The sequence below is a fragment of the Castor canadensis genome, chromosome 18 (genome assembly GCF_047511655.1).
Source record: "Castor canadensis chromosome 18, mCasCan1.hap1v2, whole genome shotgun sequence".
NCBI classification, from domain to species: Eukaryota; Metazoa; Chordata; class Mammalia; order Rodentia; family Castoridae; genus Castor; species Castor canadensis.
In genome coordinates, this window is record NC_133403.1 from 4,424,067 (window position 1) to 4,446,892 (window position 22,826).

The window sequence follows — 22,826 nt, forward strand, 5'->3', positions numbered from 1 at the left end:
GAGCGCTGATCATGCATTTTCGAATCAGACAAAGGGCTTTTAGAGCAGTGGCCATCAAACTGTATCTTGTGACAGAATCTCCTGGATTGCTTATCTAAGTGCACATTGCTGGGACTTACCTCTAGCATTTCTGATTCAGTAGATCTGGCATGGAGCCTGACAAGTGCCCAGATGGATTTTGATGCTACTGGTGTGGACACCACACTTTGAAACTACTTTTTTTTTTTTTTTTGGTGGTACTGTGGTTTGAGCTTAGGTCCTCATGCTTGCTAGGCAGGCGCTCTGCCACTTGTGCCATGTATCCCGTCTTTCCTCAGCCCTTTTTACTTTTAGTTATTTTTTGGATAGAATCTAGTATTTTTGCCCGGGGTTGGCCATGGACCACAATCCTCCTATGTATGCTTCTTGTGTGTCGGGAATTACAGTCCTGAATCGCCATGCCTGGCTCCTTGATTCAGATGGGGTCTTGATAACTTTTCACGTGGATTGTCCTGTATTGTACAAAAGATTTCCTAAACTTACTCCACCTGTATAACTGAAATTTTTCTTCCTTTGATCAACATCTCCTGAATCCTTTCCTTGCCCAGTTCCTAGTAACCACCATTCTACTCTCTACTTCTTTCAGAATTTAATTTTCTTAGATTTCCACTTATAAATGAGTGGGATCATTTGGTATTTGTCTTTCTGTGGCAAGACCCGAGACTTTACCAGTTTGCCTTTTGTTTTGTATTTGGCATCCATCCTGATACTCTGTATAGTATATTCTGGTCCTCAAAGTCAGTCTCACAGGTGGAATTTTTTGCAAGCAGGGAGTGAGGAAAGAAAGCACTAACACATATTGGGCATCCTCTGAGGATGTCCTTTAAGCAATGTCAAATGACCTTAGCTAATCTTTACAAATAATTCTGTGAAGTTTGTATTATACTTTGAAGAGTTCAGGGAGATTCAAGGACTTACCAAAGGTGAGGATCTTAGTGGTCATGGGCAAGGGGATGACAGTCCTTCTTTCCCCAGGGCACCCTTTCAAGAGTGATACAATATTTCTTCTTCAGTTCCTTACCCTGGAATGGGGATGGGGTGTGGACAAGTGAGGAGACCAACATATATTGAGCACCTATTTATTTATATTGATAAGTGTTCTATAAATAAATGCTGTCAAGTTACTTAAATCTTTGAGCTAGGCATTTCTATTCTGTGTTCATATGAAGAATGACGACATAGGGAAGTTGATTGCTTTGTTTCAGGCAGGTCTTTCTCTAGCGTCTGTACTGCTAGTGCTCATCTAGGTGACCAAACAGGGATAGGAATCCATATTTTTCATCAGATCAGCTTCTGTTGTTCCACCCAGACTCTTGGGTTGCGGATAACTTATGCTTTCTGGTCCTACTTCACTCCCAGCATGAGGAAAGATGTTCTTGAATGGACTTGCACTCCTGGATCATACCAAATAACCAAAGCATTGAAACAACACCAGATGTTTCAGATTGGCAAAAGTGCAAATCAGAGTGTGGAGTGTAGGGCTGGGGACACTGCTCAGGTAGTAGAGTGAAAGAAAGAAAAAGAGAGGAAGAAAGAAGGACAAAGAGTTCTGGGGCTCCACCCCATTTTCTGCTATACTGGGAACCCAAGGTGTCTGAGTCCTGGGCACAACAAATACTTTGGTTATTGTTGGGAAGCCCACGATCATGATTCTATCAAAGGCTCTGCCCCACCCTGCCTTGCCCCACTCACAGGCTTTATAGGATCAGCTTGTAATTTGATTCCATTCTTGCTGAAGAGCCATCCACTTCAGATATTTTTTTTTCCTACAGGAACCCTGGCTTGTAAATCCACAAGATGCATATTTAACTCTATCCAAGTCTTCTCAAAATTAATTTGTTGGCGTCCTAACCCTCAGTATCTCAGATTTTGACTATACTGGGGTCTAGGGTCTTTGAGGTGATTAAGTTAAAATGAAGTCACTGTGTGGGTCCTAACCCAATATAATTGGTGTCCTTATAAGAAGAGATTTAAGACACAGAAAGCAAAAGGAAGACCATGTGAAGACACAGGGAGAAATGGACACCTACAAGATAAGAAGAGTCCTCAGAAGGAACTCACCCTGCTGACACCTTGATCTATGAGTTCTAGTCTCTAGAACTTCAAAAAAATTCCTGCTGTTTAAGACAACCAGGTTTTTGTACTTTGTAAAGGCAGCTCTAGAAAACAGATGCAGCCTATAAGGCAGGAGTTAGATCCCATTCTGTGTTTCCTTGGATTTTGTATTTATCTGCTTGACACCTGTTCATCACAGGGCCAGTATTCTCTTTATTTTCTATGTTCTTGATGATCTAATATTTGGGGGGTGGCTTTAAGTCTTGGGGAGGGTTGGTGGAGTGGCTCAAGTGGTAGAGCGCCTGCCCAGAAGCATGAGGCCCTGAGTTCAAAGCCCAGTACTGCCAAAAAAAAAAAAAAAAAAGACTTGGAGAAAGACTGCCTCTCCCAGGATTAGCCCTTTTTTAGAGACAGCAAAGGGCTTGGCTGGGTGCATATGTTTCATATACAAACAAACCAACCCAAAGTCTATAGCCTCAATAGCCTCCTTATCTAACGCTCACCCACCAAGGTATTTCCCCTGCCCTAAATCAACCCACTGCCAGATTCAGGCAACTAGAGACCACTACCATAGCTCAGAGCTCACTGGTATTCAAACTAGCCAATCCTAAACCATGTAATCTTACCCTGCCTTACTTTTCTCATGGAAACTTCAAGAAAGGCTTAGGCTTTTACCTTCCCCTCACTCCTTTCTTCCTTATGACCCAAACTGGGACTTCCCCTAGGGCTTTGTGTGACTTTACCATTCCTTACCCAACATTCTTTAGATTCTTAGAAAAAAAATCCATTCTATTTTTCAAGGATAGCTTAAAGGTTTATAGGATGCCATGACACAGGCAAGTAGTCCATAATTACAGTATCATTTTCTTAAAACCACCTGTTTCTACCTTTCTTTTGGCCCTTTCATTCTCTCTTCTCTCTTTGTCTCCATTCTTCTCTTCTGAGTGCTCATTCATATGACCTCAGTGAACCTATGTTGCCAGTTTTTATCCTTACTTTTCATTCCTTTTTAACTCTCTCGAAACCCATCATCAACTGTACCCCACCAGGAACACACCTGTGTTGACACAAAGCTACATATGATTCAATTTTTAGTGCAAGGGAGAAATTTGAATAGACTTCCAGTTTCTCATCAAACAGAGGCAGAATTGCTGTAGGATTTTGAAAAAGGGTGGAGTTTAGGGAAAATTTACACAATGGTACTTAAAAAAACTACAGCAGTGTGCAAGTACAATGATTAATATTAATCTTGGTCTGAGAAGCAGGTACAGTGGTCCTGTTATCTTGGAAATTCAAAGTTGAGATCAATATGGGACCTGTGCCTGAGCTGGAAACTGAGGCTTGCTTCTCTTTCAGCAACCCACATGACTCCATGCCTTCAGACACCAGTCAGGCATTTCATTTGTACTGACGCAATTTGAAATAGCAAAGATCCTGTCTATGATTTCAGAGAGCATATTTTTAGCATCATATCATTGATGTTAACCCACATAAGCTGTTTTTTTTTTGACAGTTTTACACTCCTTGCCTCTTAATCTTACACTCTAATTCTAACCTTTTTAAGGGTTTTAAGATCAGGGCCCTAGAGCCCAGTCCTGGAAGAGAGGTCCAACCTTGGTTGATTTTCTATTTTTCCTACTCTGGTACAAGCTTTGAACCTCCTGAAATTATGTGCATTATCTCAGAACCTATATGAAAGAAGGAAAGGGCCATGTCTAGGGTGCACTGCCATAGCTAGCACTTGAAGCCCAAGCACTATGATGAGGCCTCTGGAGTCAGAGGGCTTCTTCCTGGATGGTGAGAAATAGCCTGGTTGCCAGTGAGTGTACCAGACTTTTCTCCTCTCTCTCTTTTTTCTCCCTCACTTACACTCTTCCTCTTCCCATTCTCTTTTTCTCTCTCTCTCTGAAAAAAAAGTCCTGTTTAGGGCTGAGTCCCCTTCAAAGCTATTCTTTGAGCCAAGACCACTCTAAGTAGATTGGAAGTGGCCCATGAAGGTCAAGTTGAGAAGAGAAAGACCACTTGTCGAGGAACAATTCACCTGCCTGCTGCTTATGAAAAATTCCATTGTAACTTTAGCTGGCTGGTAGAACCTTGGTGTATTTTCTCTCTTTGCTCACTACCAAGCTATCCCTGTACCTTTTCTACCTCTACTAAGATTATTAATGGCCTATGTAATGGTTGAGAGCATGGACGTTTGAGTCTGACAAAACAGGTTGAAATCTTGGCTCCTTATCTTATTTCCTGTGTAGCCCTGGGAAGTGTATTTATGCTTTTTAACTGACCTTTTCTTATCTGGAGAGTGTGAGTAAAAGGACCTGCCTCACTGGATTATTTTCAGGCCTTTGTGTGGTGGTACTTTGCATAGTACCTGGTACATTATGTGTGTCTCTCCCCCAAAGGTAGTGATCTCTTTTAAAAATAACTGTTCACTACTTTCTAAAACCTGTTATGTTGTGAATCAGCTAAGGCAATAACTTCCTTGTAGGTGATCGTAGTAAAAATCTACCTAGTGTGACTTTTAAGAATAGTGAATGAAATAATAACTTTTATTCATGCTAGTTGTACAAAGGGTTTTTTCCTATTTGCATTCAACTGTCACCTTGATCCTGAAAAGGTAGACTTTTTCTAGAACAGAAAAGCAAGTTTAGAGAGACTAAGTCACTATCTTCAGCAGGAGATTAATTTTATTATGAAACAATGTGCCCCCATGCTCTCTTTCTCTCAGTACACAAATTCTGCAGTAAGCTTTACCTCCAATCTAGTGATGAGAAAACTGAATGTCTACAAGATTACAGAATTAGTCAAAGGTCACATAATTGAGTGCAGGGTTAGGATATGATATTAGGTACATACTTATGGGGAGCGCTCTAGGTTTTATAATATTTCAACTGGCTTATTCCTAGGATTCTTGTAAGAAGAGCAAGAATTTGGCTTTTGAAGTAGATGGTTGAAAGTCAAAGAGGCAAATAGTCCCAGGAGAAATAACAACCTAACCTAATCTGCACTGAAAGCGTAGGGGATTGGTGTCAGTTTGCATGGGGTTTCAAAGTCTGGCTTGAGTCTTTTTAAACTCTGACAGCAGTATCTTCTCCTTTTGGATTACAGAAGGGTGCATTTCTCTTTGCCAGTAACATTGACAGCAAGGACTGGGTGGGGTTAACTGGAATGGGGTTGCTTCAAAGCACTGCTGAAGCAACATATGAATGAGAGCAAGTGACATCACAGGTGGCCTCTTTTAAATCAATTTGATATTGAGACATGATTGTCTGAGGATATACCTTCTTTGCTTTTGGTTTAGATTTTTAGTTTCTCATTATTCACCCCACAGGGGCTAAAGTAGCCTGACATTCAAAGTCACAAGATCATCTCAGTGTGTCATCACTGAACTGGGGCAGTTTTTAAAATCATTTTCACCCACCAACTCCAAGCATTTCCTCAACTAGTTACTCTCATCATGAATATCCCTATGTCCTATTCGAATCCCATCTTTAGTCTAGAACTAATTTTAATCTGGACATTCTTGACCATTTTGGATTTCATACATACAGATGCACACACACATATACATATGGCAGTACTAGGGGTTGAAGTTAGAGCCTTGTGCTTGCTTGGCATGTGTCCTACTACTTGAGCCACTTCACCAGCCCTTTTTGTGTTGGTTAGTTTTGAGGTAGGGTCTCACTTTATGCCTGGGCTAGCCTGGACCTGTTTGTGCTTCCCCATGTAGCTGGGATGACAGGTCATTTGTTGTGAACTTTTAAAGTGTGGGCTGGCCTTGAATGAAGAGCCTCTGAACCTCTGCCTCCCAAATTGCTAGTATTACAGGCTTGTGTCACCATGCCCAGCCTAGTTTTAATACATCTTTTTCCTGAATTATTAAAAGTTGTGTTCAGGCCAACATGTAAAGCCCCCCAGCGCTAATAAGCCTTGGAAATACAAAGAAACAAAGTATAGGATTCAATGCTTTGACAAAGTCACATTCTAGTGGGAAAGACAGATATTAATTATATGTAGTGTGAGTGTGTCAATAACAGTGATAGATCTCATAGGAGTGGAATGGGGCACAGACTGGGGTTAGAGTTTCAGGAGAGGCTTATGGGCCCTAAGAATGAGTGAGAAAAGATCAGAAGAAGTATGGATGAGTCATCAGCAGACCATTAAGAACTAGATGATTGAAGAAATAACAGGAAATATTCTAACTGAGGCATCTGACTCCAGAGTTCTATTTCTTAACTGCTATACTATTCTGTCTACCCAAATATAGTCAAAGGGAAAATTGACTTGTTGTAATAGAACACTTCAATGATGGTCTAAGTAGCAGAATTCACAAAACTGAAGCTTAGAAGTAGAAACCTAGGCATTACCCTAAAATGTATCCTAAAAGGAGGCAGGGTGATGAAGAGGAAGAATGAGAAGGAACCAAACTGAAATTCCGGAACTGAAAAGCACAACAGACAAAATGAAAAATTCACTAGAGCAACTCAGTGAGGTGCAGAAGAATGAATCAGCAAACTGAAGATGGGATAATTCAACTGATCAAATCTCAGGAATAGAAAGAAAAGAGAATGAAGAAACGTAAGAAACATAAACAGAGCCCAAGGAACCACTGAGACTCTTCTGAATGAAAAGACACACACATTATATTAAGGGAGTTCTACTGGAGAGAGAGAGAGAGAGGGAAGGACGAGGGAGAGAGAGAGAGAGAAGAACCAGAAAGGACCAGAAGTATATTTTTCACAAGATAACAGCTGAAAACATCCCAAATTTGATGAAGCACATAAACCTACAAATCTAAGAAACTCAATGAACTCCAAGTAGGATAGAGTCACAACGACCCACACCTATGCCTCTCATAATTAAACAATCGAGTGCCAAAGACAAAGAGATGAGATCTTGAAGGTAGCAGAAGAAATGACTCATCACACGCAAAGAACCCTCAATAAGATTGATAGCAGATTTCTAGTCAGAAACTGTGGATCCCAGAAGATATTAAGATGATAATATTTAAAGTGCTGAATGAAAGAATTCTTGAGCAAGACTTCAACATCTGGCAAAATGAGGGGAGAAATTAAGTCCTTCCCAGATAAACAAAAGGCAAGAGACTCTATTACCACTAAACCTTCCCTGTAAGCAGTGCTAAAGGGGACCTTTAGGTTGAAACAAAAGAACACTAGACAATAACTCAGAGCTATCTGCATAAAGATATCCAGTTATCTTAGTCTGTTTGGGTTTCTATTACAAAACAGCATAAGCTGTATAGCTTACATACAGCAGAAGTTCATTTCTTATAGTTCTGGAGATTGGGAAGCCTAAGATCAAGGTGACAACAGATTCAGTATCTGACAAGGCTTGCTTTTCCATAGATGACACATTTTTGCTTTGTCCAAACATGATGGATTGGCCAAGCAAGCAGCATTGGTCCTATTGTATATAGGCACTAGTCTCATTCATGAGAGCTTCTGTTTTTATTTTTGCATTGACTAATTTTAGCAAGAATCCTGTTAATTTAGCCAGGATCCCTCTCCATACTACCAAATAATCTTTGATATATGGTCATCTTCATCATATCATATCATTTCCTAGAAGATATCTTATCTGGTTACCTTGGCCTGACTTCAGCAAGAATCCTGTTAAGATTCAGTTTTGGAAGAATCACCTCTACCTGCTTAGTAATCTTCTATCCAACAACCACTAGTTCTTATACTCCTTGGCTATAACTCTTCATTTCCCCTTGTCATGTTTGGAGTTGAGCCCAATATCTTTCTTCTGCTATTATACACCATTGCACAATTCCTTCACCTATGGAAATAATATCACATCAAGTCTGTCTTACTGTTTAAACAAATGTCAGAAGTTTTTTGGAGGTCTTGGGGTTTGAACTCAGGGCTTTGCACTTTCTGGGCAGGTGCTCTCCCACTTGAGCCACACCCCAGAGATTTTGCTATTTTTTTGATAGTTTTTTTTATAGGTTCTTGTGTTTGTGCCCAGGTCAGCCTGGAACATGGTCCTCCTATTTAACGCTTCCCACAGTAGCTGGTATGACAGATGTGTGCCACCACATCCACCTTTTATTGGTTGAGATGGGGTCTCACAAACGTTTTGCTCTGACTGCCCTTGAACCATAATTCTCCTATCTCCATGACCTGAGTAGCTGGGATCACAGATATGAGCCCCAGTGCCCAGGAGGATATTTTTCTTCAAATACACTGCCACCATCTATGAAGCAAATATTGGTAGGTTTAATGGGAGAGATCAACAATTCTACAATAATAGTTGGAGATTTCAACCCAACACTTTCTAGAATGACTAGGCAGAAGGTCAGCAAGGAAAAGAGCTTGAACCATCTAGACTGAGCACACATATGTCCAACCCACTCAACAATAGCCAAATACACATTATTCTCACATGCACATGGGACATTTTCCAGGATTGACTAAATATTAGACCACAAAACAAGCTTCAATAAATTTAAAAAGATTGAAATCATAGTAAGTACTTTTTCAGTCATGATAGAATGAAAGTACAGATCAATAATAGCAGCTAAACTTGAAAATTAATAAATTTGTGAAAATTAAGCAACATGCATTGTTTAAGCAATGAGTCAAAGACTAAATCACAAGGGAAACTAGAAAATACTTACAAATGAGTGAAGATGAATATTTAACATATTAAACCTTAAAGGATGGAGCTTAGACAGTGCTCAGAGGGAAGCTTATAGCTGTAAACATCTGCTTAAACTTAAAAAGTATACATATATCAAATAAATAATCTAACTTTGCTCTTTGAGTAACTAGAAAATGAAGAGCAAAATAAACTCAAAGCTATAAGGAGAAAGAAAAAATAAAGATTAGATCAGGTATAAATAGAGATTAGGAAAATTATAGAGGAATCAATAATACCAAAAGTTGGTTCTTTGAAAAGATTAAAAGTTGACCAACCTTTAGGTCGATTGATAGGAAAAAAGGGAGAAGAGACATAACTAAAAGTAGAGTTTAAAGAGGAAACATTAATCTTGACTTGACATATTGACAGTTGCATACCAACAAATTGGATAAACTAAATGAAATGGACAAACTATTGGAAACATACAAACTGCCAACCTGACTCAATATGAAATAGAGACAAGAGATTGAATTAGTAATCAAATTCTCCCAATAAAGAAAATCCCAGGATCAGATGGACTCACTGGTGAATTCCACCAAACATAGACACGAATTCACTCTAGCACTTTCCAACTCAATCAGCAAGCAGAAGAAGAAATGGCACTTCCTAACTCATTCTGTAAGGTCAGCTCTACATTGAAACCAAAGCCAGGAAAAGTCATCACAGCAAAAATATTATAGATCACATTTACCTTACATATTGATGTAAAAATCTTTAACAAGATATTAGCAAAGTGAATCCAACAGCATATAAAAATGGATATTTATCACGATAAACTGTGATTTATCCCAAGAAATCAAGAGTGGCTCAGTATAAAAAAAATCAATGAATATAATACATGCCAGTCACTGAATTCAGATTCCACATGGTCATCACAACTGATGCAGAAAGGCATTGGACAAAATCCACAATAAAATCACTCAAACACTGGAACAGGAGGAAAGTTCTCTAACATGATATTGGGTATTTATGGAAACCCCACAGCTAATGTCACACTCAAGGATGAACAACTGAAAACCCACTATCAGGAACTACTACTTTTACTTCTTCTAGTCACCACTGAACTGAAAGATCTAGCCATAGCAATAAAAGCAAGAAGGGAAGTTGTAAAACCATTTTCAACCACATTTGACATAGTCCTAGATATAGAAAATTTTAAAGAATTCACAAGAAAGCTACTACAACTAATAAATAAATTTAGTAAACTTTCAGGATACATGATGACACAAAAATCAGTTGTGCTTCTATAAGGTAATAAACAGTCTGAAAGAGAAATTTAAAAAGTACTTTAGCTTACAATAGTGTCTGCAAGAATAAAAAAAAAACCTGAGTACTGGACTGGAGGTATGGCTCAAGTGGTAGAGCATCTGCTTTGTAAGCGCCTACTTTGCAAGCACAAAGCCCTGCCTGAGTTCAAACCCTGGTCCCATAAAAACCCCTAGTACTAAATGTAACAAAGGAGATGAAAAATTTGCATTCCATAAACAATAAAACATGGTTGAGGCCTGGGGTGTACCTCAGTGGCAGAGTGCTTGCTTAAAATGTGTAAGAGCCTAGATTCAATCTCCAACACCACAACAATAACAAATTCCCAAACCAAAACCCAAATCCAAACAACACGCCAAACACCCAAACAAAAATAAATAGTAAACAACAGCAGCAAAAAAGTTGAAAGAAATTAAAGTTGACCTAAATCAATGGAAAGACATCCCATGATCACAGATAGACAAACTTAACATTGCTTTTATGTCAATACTATCAAAGCCATTTAGAGATTGAACAAAATCCAACAGACTTTCTTTTTTTCAGAAATTGAAAAGCCAACCCTGACATTCATATGGAATTTCAAAGGGCTACCAATAGCCTAACAGTCTTGTTATAGTTACTTCCTGATTTAAAACTTACTACAAAGCTACATCAATTGAGACTGTGTTACTAGCATAAGTATAGACACGCAGATTAGTGGAGTAGAATTGAGAATTAAAAACCAGCCTGTATGTCTATGATCAATTAATACTCAATAAGGATGCCAAGACCAATCAAGGGGAAAAGAACAGTATCTTCAACAAATAGTTTTGGGGTAACCAATACCCACTTGCAAAAGAATGAAGTTGGACCTCTACCTAACATTATATCTATCTCTATTTATCATATATATAAAGACCTAATAGAAAACATGGAAGAAAAACATATAGAATGATATAATTGTCTTCTGCTTAAGATGATCCAAGGACTCCTCATTGCCCTTGAAGCTAACTCTCAACCCTACTGTGACCTGGCTCAAGGGACCCTGCAGGTCACATCCCCGCTCATCTCTCCAGTTCTGTCCTCTTGCATCCTCCCTTAGCTGCCTGTGCTCCAGCCACATGGTACCTCTTCCAGTTCCTCACATGTGCTACATAATCTCTCAGTCTGGGATTTCCTACACCTTTTATTCTGTCTAGGGAATTGTTCCTTACCCATTAAAAAAAGATTTTTAAACTTTCATCTTTAACTCTATATATTGTCCCACCTTATATAACACTGAATCACATAGCAGCAACATTTGTCTGCACATGCACACACATGTTCACATTTGTGCACAAACAAATGCGATACATGTACACATACACATATTTATTATTGTTGTGCTGGGTGGGAGTAAATTGTGGAATTTACAAGAATTCTTACAATAATATATCAGATATTGTTGAATTCACCTCCTCTATCATTCTCCTTTATCTCCCTACCCCTATTCCTGGAGTAGTTTCAACAGGTGTCATTTTCCATTTACATTCATGTGTACACAGTGTTTACAACTCGTTCACCATCCTACACCCTTTCTCCACATCCTCCCCCCTTCCACTGGTACCACCCACTCCACACAGGACCTGTTCTGCCCCCTGAATAAAGAGATTGAGGAAGACTACAGAAGGTGGAAAGATCTCCATGCTTGTGAACTAGTAGAATCAACATAGTAAAAATGGCTACACTACAGAAAGCAATCTACATGTTCAATGAAATTCCCATCAAAATCCCAAAGACATTCTCACAGAGATTGAAAAATATACTCTAAAGTTCATTTGGAAACACAAGAGACTATGAATAGTCAAGGCAATACTCAGCAAAAAGAGCAATGCTGGAGGTATCACAATACCTGACTTCAAACTATATTACAAAGCAATAGCAATAAAAACAGCATGGTACTGGCACAAAAACAGACATGAAGACCAGTGGCACAGAATAGAGGACCCGGATATGAATCTACACAACTATAACCAACTTATTTTTGACAAAGGCACCAAAAATGTACGATGGAGAAAAGACAGCCTTTTAAACAAATGTTGCTGGGAAAAGTGGTTATCCATCTGCAAGAAACTGAAACTAGATCCATGTTTATCACCCTGTGCTAGTACCAACTCAAAATGGATCAAAGACCTTAATATCAGACCTGAAACTCTGAAGTTATTACAGGAAAGAGCAGGAAACACTCTAGAAGTAATAGGTATAGGCAAAGACTTCCTCAATAGAACCCCAGCAGCTCAGCAACTAAGAGAAAGTATAGACAAATGGGACTTCATAAAACTAAAAAGCTTCTGCTCAACAAAAGAAATGGTCTCTAAACTGAAGAGAACACCCACAGAGTGGGAGAAAATATTTGCCAACTATACATCAGACAAAGGACTGATAACCAGATTATACAGGGGACTTAAGAAACTAAACTCTCCCAAAATTAATGAACCAATAAAGAAATGGGCAACTGAACTAAACAGAACTTTCTCAAAAGAAGAAATTCAAATGGCCAAAAAAAAAAAAAAAAAACACATGAAAAAATGCTCACCATCTCTGGCCATAAAGGAAATGCAAATTAAAACTACACTAAGATTCCACCTCACCCCTGTTAGAATAGCCATCATCAAAAACACCACTAACAACAGGTGTTGGCGAGGATGCAAGGAAAAAGGAATCCTCTTGCACTGTTGGTGGGAATGTAAACTAGTACAACCACTCTGGAAAAAAATTTGGAGGCTTCTTAAAAATCTAAACATAGATCTACCATATGATCCAGCAATCCCACTCCTGGGGATATACACAAAGGAATGTGACAGAGGTTACTCCAGAGGCACCTGCACACCCATGTTTATTGCAGTGCTATTCACAATAGCAATTTATGGAAACAGCCAGGATGCCCTCTACTGATGAATGGATTAAGAAAATGTGGTATTTATACACAATGGAATTTTACTCATCCATGAAGAAGAATGAAATCTTATCATTCGCAAGTAAATGGATGGAATTGGAGAACATGATTCTGAATGAGGTTAGCCAGGCTCAGAAGACCAAAAATCATATGTTCTCCCTCATATGCAGACTTTAGATCTAGGGCAAATACAGCAATGTGGTTGGGCTTTGGTCACATGATAAGGGGAGAGCACACATGGGAGGTATGGGGATAGGTAGAAAACCAAAAACATGAAAGTATTTGATGTCCCCACTGCAGAGAAGCTAATACAGAAACCTTAAAATGACAGAGGTCAATATGAGAAGGGCATCAGGAACTAGTGAAAAGGTAAGTTAGAGATGAATCAACTTGGGTTGTAGCACACTTGTACATGAAATCGATGCTAGGAATCTCTCTGTATAGCTATCCTTATCTCAACTAGCAAAACTGCTTTGTCTTTCTTATTATTTCTTGTGTTTTCTCTTCAAGAAAATTAGAGATAAGAGCAGAACAGATTCTGCCTGGAAGTGAGGGCGGTGAGGGGGGGAGAGGGAGGGAGCAGGGGGGAGGGGGGAGTAATGGCCCAAACAATGTATGCACATGTGAATAAATGAATAAAAAATTGTATAAAAAAAGAAAGCTAAAATAACATTTTTGTTTAAGACACACATGATGCATTTAAACATCAAAAGACACAATTGTCATTATTGTTTTAGCTTCTATTTTTTAGATAAGGCCTCTGATAGAAAGTCTATTGGTTTGTCTGAATAGTATATGTATTAATTCTTGCTTTTTAAAAATTGTATTGAGATAGTTTATGGATTGTGAAATTCATATATCTTAACTGTAGCATTCAATGAATATTTACATACATGTATGTTTATAGTACATATGTATATGCTAAAACCAATTACATGTATGTATATATAGATAATATATATTACAGATACAAAAGTCAACAGTCCAATCAAGATTTAGAGCATTTTGTCATGTTTATAATCCCAGTACATGGGAGGCTAAAACAGTATGACCCATGAGTATAAGACCAGCCGGAGCTACAAAACAGGACCCTGTCAAAACCCACGCATCCTAAAATTCCCCAAAGGCAGGGAATGCAGCTAAGTGGTGAAGAATTTGCCTAGCAAGTATGAGGCCCTGAGTTCAATCCCAAGTACCAGATAAAAAAAGAATTTAGAGCATTTCCATCCTTGCAAAAAGACCATAATGTTTTTAAATCAATACCCCATGGACAAGTCTTCTGATTACTGTCACTGCAGACTGGTTTTGACGCATCTCAAATGTCATGTAATTGAAATCATTGAACTGTACTCTTTTATATGGGATTTGAGATTCACCCATTATTGCTTGAATTCTATTCCATGCATATTCATTAACTGGTTGATGGCATTAGCACACTGATGGACTTTTAGTTAGTTTCTAGTTGTAAGCTATTTTGAATAATGTGGTTTGTGTCTCTAAGGGAGCCCAATGAGCTATACTCCCTTGTCTTCATACCCACACATAATTCCTTCCCCTTGAGTGCAGGCTGGACCTAGTGACTTGTTTCCAAGAACAAATCATGGCAGGTATTTTTGACCTTCACAAATAATGTTATAATAATCACCTTTATACATAGATTCCTACTGATGATTGTATTTTTATAGAATATAGGTATTCCTGAGCCTTATAGGTAGGGTTGCCTGTGGACATAGTAGCTCAATACCTATCTCAGTGTGCCCAGGACGCAGGAGATTATCTGGTGTCTTAAGACTTAGTACTGTCTTACCTCTTGGCTTTTAGACTTACTAGGGGCTATTTACCCCTTCCTTATTTCCTATTTCTCCCTTTTGGAATGGGAATGTCTACCCTATGCCTCCTCTACCATTGTGTATTGGAAATAGACAATTGATTTAATTTTACAGGCTCACAGTTGGGGGGGATTTGTCTCAGAATGAATCGTGTCTTGAGTCTCACCCTTATCATATTTAGATAAGACCCTGCATTTCTTGAATTTTTTCCTTTTGAGTTGATGCTGGGGAAAATTAAGACTTTTGGCACCACCAGGATGGAATGAATGTATTTTGCCTGTGAATTTTGGGGGCCAGTGGTGGAATGCTATGATTGAATGGGTCCCCAAAGTTCATGTGTTGAAAACTAACTTGCCAATGCAACAGTTTGGAGAAGTAGAACCTTTAAGAGGTGGTTAGACTCCCTGTATAGCTATCCTTATCTCAACTAGCAAAAACCCTTGGTCCTTCCTATTATTGCTTATACTCTCTTCAACAAAATTAGAGATCAGGGCAGAATAAGAATAGTTTCTGCCGGGTAGCGAGGGGTAAGGGGGGGTAAGGGAGGGAGCGGGGGGGAGGGTAAGAGAGGGGGCGGGGGAAAGGGGGGAGAAATGACCCAAACATTGTATGCACATATGAATAAAATAAAAATTAAAAAAAAGAGGTGGTTAGAACACAAGGACTCTTCCCTCACTAATGATTTAATGTTATCACAGAAGTGGGTTCCTGAAAAAAGAATGAGTTTTGTCCCCTTACTCCCTCTCTCAGGTTCTCTTGACTTTCCACACTGTGTCATGAAATGATGCAACAAAAAGGTCCCCCTAAGTTGCTAACCCTGCATCTTGGACTTTGCAGACTCAAGAACTGTTAAGAGATCAGAAGAGTGGCTCAAGTGGTAGACCACCTGCTTAGCAAGCATAAAGCCCTGAGTTCAAACCCTAGTACTACCAATAAGACACTGGGTGCTATGTGATAATCAGACACTTGGCTCCATGTGAAGACCGTGTGTTTATCAACTGGGCACTGGTGTCTCATGCCTGTAATCCTAGCTATTTGAGGCAGAGATCAGGAGGATCATGGTTTGAAGCCAGCTTGGGCAAATAGTTTTTGAGACCTTATCTTGAAAAAACCCAACACAAAAAAGGGCTGGTGGAGTGGTTCAAGTGGTAGAGCACCTGTCTAGCAAGCATGAGGCCCTGAGTTCAAATCCTAGTACCATGCAAAAAACTATTAAGAAAAACTCAAACCTGTATTCTTTATAAATTCCCAGTCTTGGATATATATCCTATTATAGCAGTACAAAATAGACTAAAACAAGGGTGGTTGCCAGGAAGTGAAGAGGTGGGAGAAATGGGGAGATGTTGGTCAAAGGGTACAAATTTTCAGCTGTAAGATTCTGGAGACCTAATATAGTATGGTGACTATGGTTAATAATTATGTGTTTTGTACTTGAAATCTGCTGAGAGAATAGATTCTGTGTGTTCTCTCCATATACCAAAAGGTATCAAGTTAGGTGATGGATGTATTAATTAACTTTATTGTGTTAATCACTTCACAATGTTTGCTTATGTCAAATCATCATGTACAACCTTAAATACATGCAAGTTTTAGCTTGCTAGTTATACATTAATAAAGCTGGGAAAATATTTTGGACCTACTTGCCTAGTTTACACACTTATAGGGAATCACTTTACAAGCTTTGTAAGTTATCACCTCTGTTTTTTTATTGACACAAAGGAATAACAACAGCAAAAAAGCAAGTTTGAAGTCACTTTATTAGATAAAATTACCAACTGCTAATTTCCCATTGCAACACATGAAGTTATAAAACGGGAATTATAAAATTATCCTTTCAAAACCAATATTGCAGTGATTCAGAGTTCAAGCAAAGTAAGCATAGAAAAAAACTGCCACAGATAGGAGGACAATGGCATTGACGTTTACAACAGTCCTCCAAAAGGGTTTCTCTGATGTGTCTGTGAGTTTCTCTTTCTGGGCTGCTCTCTCTTCTTTGGTCAACTTAGGTCCTGTCTTTTGAAAACCACAGAATAAGTCATAAGTCCTCTTGAGACATCCATGAGATTGTTCAGGATTATCTGAAACAAAGAAAAATAAGTTATCACAAAAGATAGGAAACAGAAACCCCTTTACAGATGACTGTAAAGAATGTTTATAACCAGAGGATCCAAGATGGTGACTAGGGTAAGGAAGCAGAAAGCCTAATCTCCATGACTCCAAAACCTCCCTGAGAAGTTGAAGCCACACCTGGGTAACCATGACTGCCTCTAGCCCAAATAATAACTGCCATCACACTAGGTGGAGGAAAAAATTAAAAAACTGACCCACAAATCAGCCTTTAATTGCACCTAACAACTGTGACCCGCTGCGCAGCCAGCAAGGTGGGGCTGCCGCCGCTGCCGCCAGCTCCAAACCTGCCTGTGAGACATTTGACAGAACAGAGAGGTGAGCACCATGCATCATGTGGAATTCCCCCAGCCACTCCCAGGATAAACAAGCACTGCCCCTGGGCAGACTGACACCCCCACAAAAAAAACCTGAATAACAAACAGTGAACTGTAATCTAGCACAATAGCAGAGGGGGCAGGAACACTGAAAGTGCACCAGAGAAAGGCGGAGGGGCAAGGAGCTAATCTGATTGTGAATTATCAGTAAACAAATACTGGATTGGCAGGAAAGTGGACAGTGGGGAAGTGATAAGCCACTCCCCAAAGCAGGGCAGGTAGCAGATCACAGAGCTCATCTTCTGAGCCAGTGAGCAGCACCAAAAGCCAAACTGTCTCCCAAAACTGAAAAACAAACGGCAAACTGTCATAACACACTGGCAACAGAGGGGGTTTATGGAATAATGAACTTGCCCCAGAGAAAGGGGGCAGGGCAAAGAAATAAGCACCCAGTGTGGAAATTCCAGTAAGCAAGCACAGCGGAAAGCCACTTCCAAAGCAGGGCAACTAGTGGACTACAGAGCTAATCTCCTAGACCTGAGGACAGCATTCAAACTTATATTGCCACACCTCACTGGAGAAGGAGCTGACCAAGCAGCTGCAGCTGAAGGGTAACACAGCTATCAGCTGAGGAAATCAATAGCTCTGACCACCCTGCATGATTTGGCAAAGCTACCTCACCTCACAATTTTATTCAATGGGTAGACAGAAAAACAAAAACACTACTCACAAGCCAATCACTTGGAGACACCACATCAGAACTTCTGCTTATAAGCCAATACCAGGACTGGATGCTGGAGGAGTAACTCCAGAACTTGAACTAAGACTGAAATTCTGTTGTTCCTGAACTTGGTGTTTTTCTTTTTCTTTTCTTTTTTCTTATTTGTTTTTTCTTTGCTTGTTTGGTTTTTTTTTCCTGTTGATTTTTTTGTTTTTGTTATTGTAGGTTTTCTACTCATATTATCTTTTTTCCTTCTATACTATCAACTTTACAATCATTATCTTCTCATCCCTACTCTCACCCTCTTCACTCTCCCACCTTCTCCTGTGCTAAAATCCATTACTCTCCTCCCCAGTAACTTGTTCTCCCCTGCCTCTTCTCACCCACTCTCTCCCCCTGCCCTCTCTCTTCCCCTCCCATTCTCCTCCAACCAGTCACCAGACTACCCCTTCCTCCTACACACTCATCACACACTGACACCCAACTATACTAACTTTACACAACCCCAAGCCCCTGCAACCCTTGACACAAGCATCCTCTACTACAACAATAGAAATACACCCAAACACACACAAGGATGACAAAAACGAGCAGCTCCTGCTCAGCTTCCCCCACTCACCCACCCCATTTCCTGCCTTCCTCTTTAGTGCCACCCTATCCAACTCCCCAAATTTCTATAGTTAGCCTTATAGACATTAACCCCCAACTCCCACTACTTATAGATATTACCACCAAGGGGTCTTCTATATAACATATAAACTACTGGTGTGGTATTAAACCTGTGAATTAGTTATTGCTAAATTACACCCAGACCAGGGACAGAAATAGCACACCAACTTAGCTGAAAACCCAAGACAGCCACAAAACAAAAATTAAATCAAGGGAATGAAAATAGGTGACTAAAACCACCAACTAGCCTATTAAGAACATAGCTGCACAGTACCAAGTGGAGAGATGGGAAGAAGAAAAAGGGATGGAAACCATTCTCCTCCTCAAGTAATTTAATACAGGATTCAGAGGAAAATGAAGAAAGTGGATCCACAGTTCCTGACTCCAACAAAACAAAGATAAATGGCACCAAAGAATCCAGTGATACCCACAAAAACACCCTCAAAGAAGAAATTCTGCAAGTAATCACTGAGAATTTCATGGAGAAAATATTAGACATGGTTAACAAAATGTACAAGATACATGCAAGAAATTTCAAGACACCAAAAATAAAGAATACTAGAAGACACAGAAATGAATCAATGAACTCATAGGATCTCTAAATAAACACCAAAGTGAAACAGAGAACACTATAAATAGATAAATGAATTAAAGATGAAAATAGAAAATATTAAAGAGGAAGTGACACATGATATGGAAAATATCAGAAAAAAGTATCAAACAGAAGCACAAAACACAGTGGAAGACCACTCCAGCAGACTAGAACAAATGGAACACAGAATCTCAGGACTTGAAGATAAAATAAAAATTAAAGGGAAAACAGAAGAACTGTTAGTCAAACAACTCAAGACTTGTGAAAGAAATATGCAAGAACTCACTGACTCCATCAAAGGATCAAACCTGAGAATTATGGGCAATGAAGAAGGAGAAGAGGTCCAAGCAAAAGGGATCCATAATATGTTCAATAAAATAATAACAGAAAATTTCCCAAATCTAGAGAAAGCTATGCCCATTCAGGTACTGGAAGCCTGCAGAATCCCAAACAGACTTGACCAAAATAGAACTACCCAATGACATATCATTAAAACAACAAGTACAGAGACTAGAGAAAGAATATTGAAGGTTGTAAAAGAGAAATAAAAAGTAACATATAGAGGTAAACCCATCAAAATCACCACAGATTTCTCAACAGAAACATTAAAAGCAAGAAGGGCATAGAGTGAGGTATTCTGAGCACTGAATGAAAATAACTTCAACCTAGGATACTCTATCCAGCAAAACTATCATTCAAAATAGATGGAGCAATAAAAGTCTTCCATGGTAAGCAGAAACTAAAACAATATATAACCACCAAGCCATCACTACAAAAGATTGTCTAAGGAATTCTTCACATACAAAATGAAAGCAAACAAAACCATGAGAGGACAGGCAGTACCAAACCATAGGAGAAGAAAAGACAAGGAATCAGAGAGTAGCACTGATTCAGCTGCACACAATCGAACCTTTAAACAACAAAAACAACTAAATGGCAGGAATCACCACATACCTATCAATATTAACACTGAATGTGAACGGACTCAACTCCCCCATCAAAAGACATCATTTGGCAAACTGGATTAAAAAGAAAGATCCAACAATCTGTTGTTTACAGGAGACCCATCTCATTGACAGAAACAAGCACTGGCTTAGGGTGAAAGGCTGGAAGAAGATTTGCCAAGCCATTGGTCCCTGAAAACAGGCAGGGGTAGCAGTACTTATCTCAGGCAAAGTAGACTTCAAACTACATTGGTCAAATGAGGTAAAGAAGGACATTCCATTCTACTAAAAGGGGAAATACACCAAAGGGAAATAACAATTGTCAACCTATATGCACCCAATTTTATCAAATATACTTTAAAGGACTTAAAAGTACATACAGACTCAACACAGTAGTAGAGGGAGACTTTAATACCCCCCTATCACCACAAAAAATCAATAAAGAAATCTTGGAACTAAATCACACCATAGATCAAATGGACCTAGCTGATGGCTACAGAAAATTTCATCCAACATCTGCAGAATATACATTCTTCTCAGCAGCCCATGGAACCTTCTTCCAAATGGATCATATCCTTGGGCACAAAGCAAGCCTCAGCAAATTTAAGAAAACAGAAATAATCCCATGCATTGTATCTGAGCACAGCGCATTAAAACTAGAACTCAACAACAAAAACAGCAATAAAAAACATGCAAACAATTGGAAGTTGAACACCACATTGCTCAATGATCAGTGGGTCATTGTAGAAATAAAAGAGGAAATTAAAAGGTTCCTGGAAGTTAATGAAAATGAAATCACCACCTACCAGAAACTATGGGACACAGCAAAATCAGTCCTAAGAGGAAAGTTTATAGCCATGACTGCATATATTAAAAGGACAGAAAGATCTCAACTAAAAGACCTAATGCTACATCTCAAACTCCTAGAAAAACCAAGAACAAGCCAAACCCAAAACAAACAGGAGAGAAATAATAAAAATAAAGGCAGAAATTAATGAACTAGAGACCCCCCCCAAAAAACCATACAAAGAATCAACAAAACAGAAAGCTGTTTCTTTGAAAAAATAAACAAGATTGTGTCCTTCTAAATTCATTTGTTGAGCCTAATCACCAATGCAATAGTAATAGGAGGTGGGCCTGGTCAATGATCTTGTCATGAGGGTGGAGCCCTCATGAATGGGAAGAGTTCCATTATAAAAGAAGACCAAAAATCGTATGTTCTCCCTCATATGTGGACATTAGATCAAGGGCAAACACAACAAGGGGATTGGACTTTGAGCACATGATAAAAGCGAGAGCACACAAGGGAGGGGTGAGGATAGGTAAGACACCCAAAAAACTAGATAGCATTTGATGTCCTCAGTGCAAGAAACTAATGCAGAAACTTTAAAGCGACAGAAGCCAATAGGAGAAGGGGACCAGGAACTACAGAAAAGGTTAGTTCGAGGAAAATCAATTTAGAATGTAGCACATATATACAGGAAAGCAATGTGAGGAATCTTCCTGTATAGCTATCCTTACCTCAAGTAGCAAAAAGCCTTGGTCCTCCTTACTAATGTTTATACTGTCTCTTCAACAAAATTAGAGATAAGGGCAAAACAGTTTCTGCTCGGAGGTGGGAGGTGGGGGGGACAGGGAGGAGGGAGGGTAGGGGAAGGAGGGAGAGATGATCCAGAGATTGTATGCACATATGAATAAAAAAAGATCCTAATGGTATTATTGGCTTGAAATACCAATTCAACAGAGATATAATTCCAGCATTATTGGGATGGTTTCATAAAACGGAAAATGGGTTACTTTGGGATCCATCCTCTAAGAACACTATGCTGTTCTTGTTAGCATATAATAGCTGTACCAAGGGGATACATTGTGACATTTACATATGTATCTTAATTAGACTCACCCTTATATAGCTCTCCCTTATCCCCCCTCCCTTTTCTTTCAACAAGTTTCATTGCTCTTTTTTCATACATGAATACAAAATGCATCCACCATATTCACCCTCATTCACCCTTTCCTTATTCCCTGCCTCCTCCCACTAGTTTTACCTTCATGTTTTTCATTTTTTAATAAAACACTATGATTTCAGTACTCAAACCAGACAAAGAATAAGTACAAAAAAGGAAAATTATAGGCCAGTTATACTCATGAGTATTGATATAAAGAAATCAAAGGGAGTAGAAGGCATCAACTTTCCAATTTGAAGACCAAAACAAACAAAATCAATAGTGTACAGTTCAGCACAACATATTATGAAGTTGTAAACCTTGTCAGTGGTTTTAAAAATATTAGGCAAACAAAAAGTCATGGATACTTTCAGAAAGGGAGGGTGATTAGAACTTAATTTCAAAGGATAGGCATTTCTTCTCTTGGAGAGGAAGTAGAAATGTCCTAGGAAGCTTGGTGTATGTGAAAAAAGTGAAGAGATCTGCTTTCCTGCAATGGAGGGTGTTCTGGAGAGAACAGTGAGAAATAAGGTTGGAGAGGAGGTGGGTCTAGATGCTTGATCACAACCTATCAAGATTAAGGAAAGGAGTGCTTGAAACAGTTTGTCATTTCAGCAGCTTGTGTATTTTTTGGATTGGTGGTGATGGGTGGGTAGACAGATGTACAGGTAGGTGAGTGGGTGGATTTAAAATGTAGTGTGTTGCCTATGCTCTTGGGATGGTACGGTTCTTAAAGTTCCA

The 22,826-nt window shown here is 39.1% G+C and overlaps 1 protein-coding gene across 1 annotated transcript in view; it reads right to left on the bottom strand.

The window, feature by feature from the left end:
* Positions 1-16,508: 16,508 nt before the first annotated feature.
* LOC141418925 (solute carrier family 5 member 4) overlaps positions 16,509-22,826 on the bottom strand; it is an 81,667-nt gene continuing 75,349 nt past the window's right edge. The window contains exon 15 of the mRNA XM_074061441.1: positions 16,509-16,847. Within this exon, the coding sequence (XP_073917542.1) occupies positions 16,633-16,847 (215 nt within the window). The 3' untranslated portion in view covers positions 16,509-16,632. The remainder of the gene's footprint in view (positions 16,848-22,826) is intronic.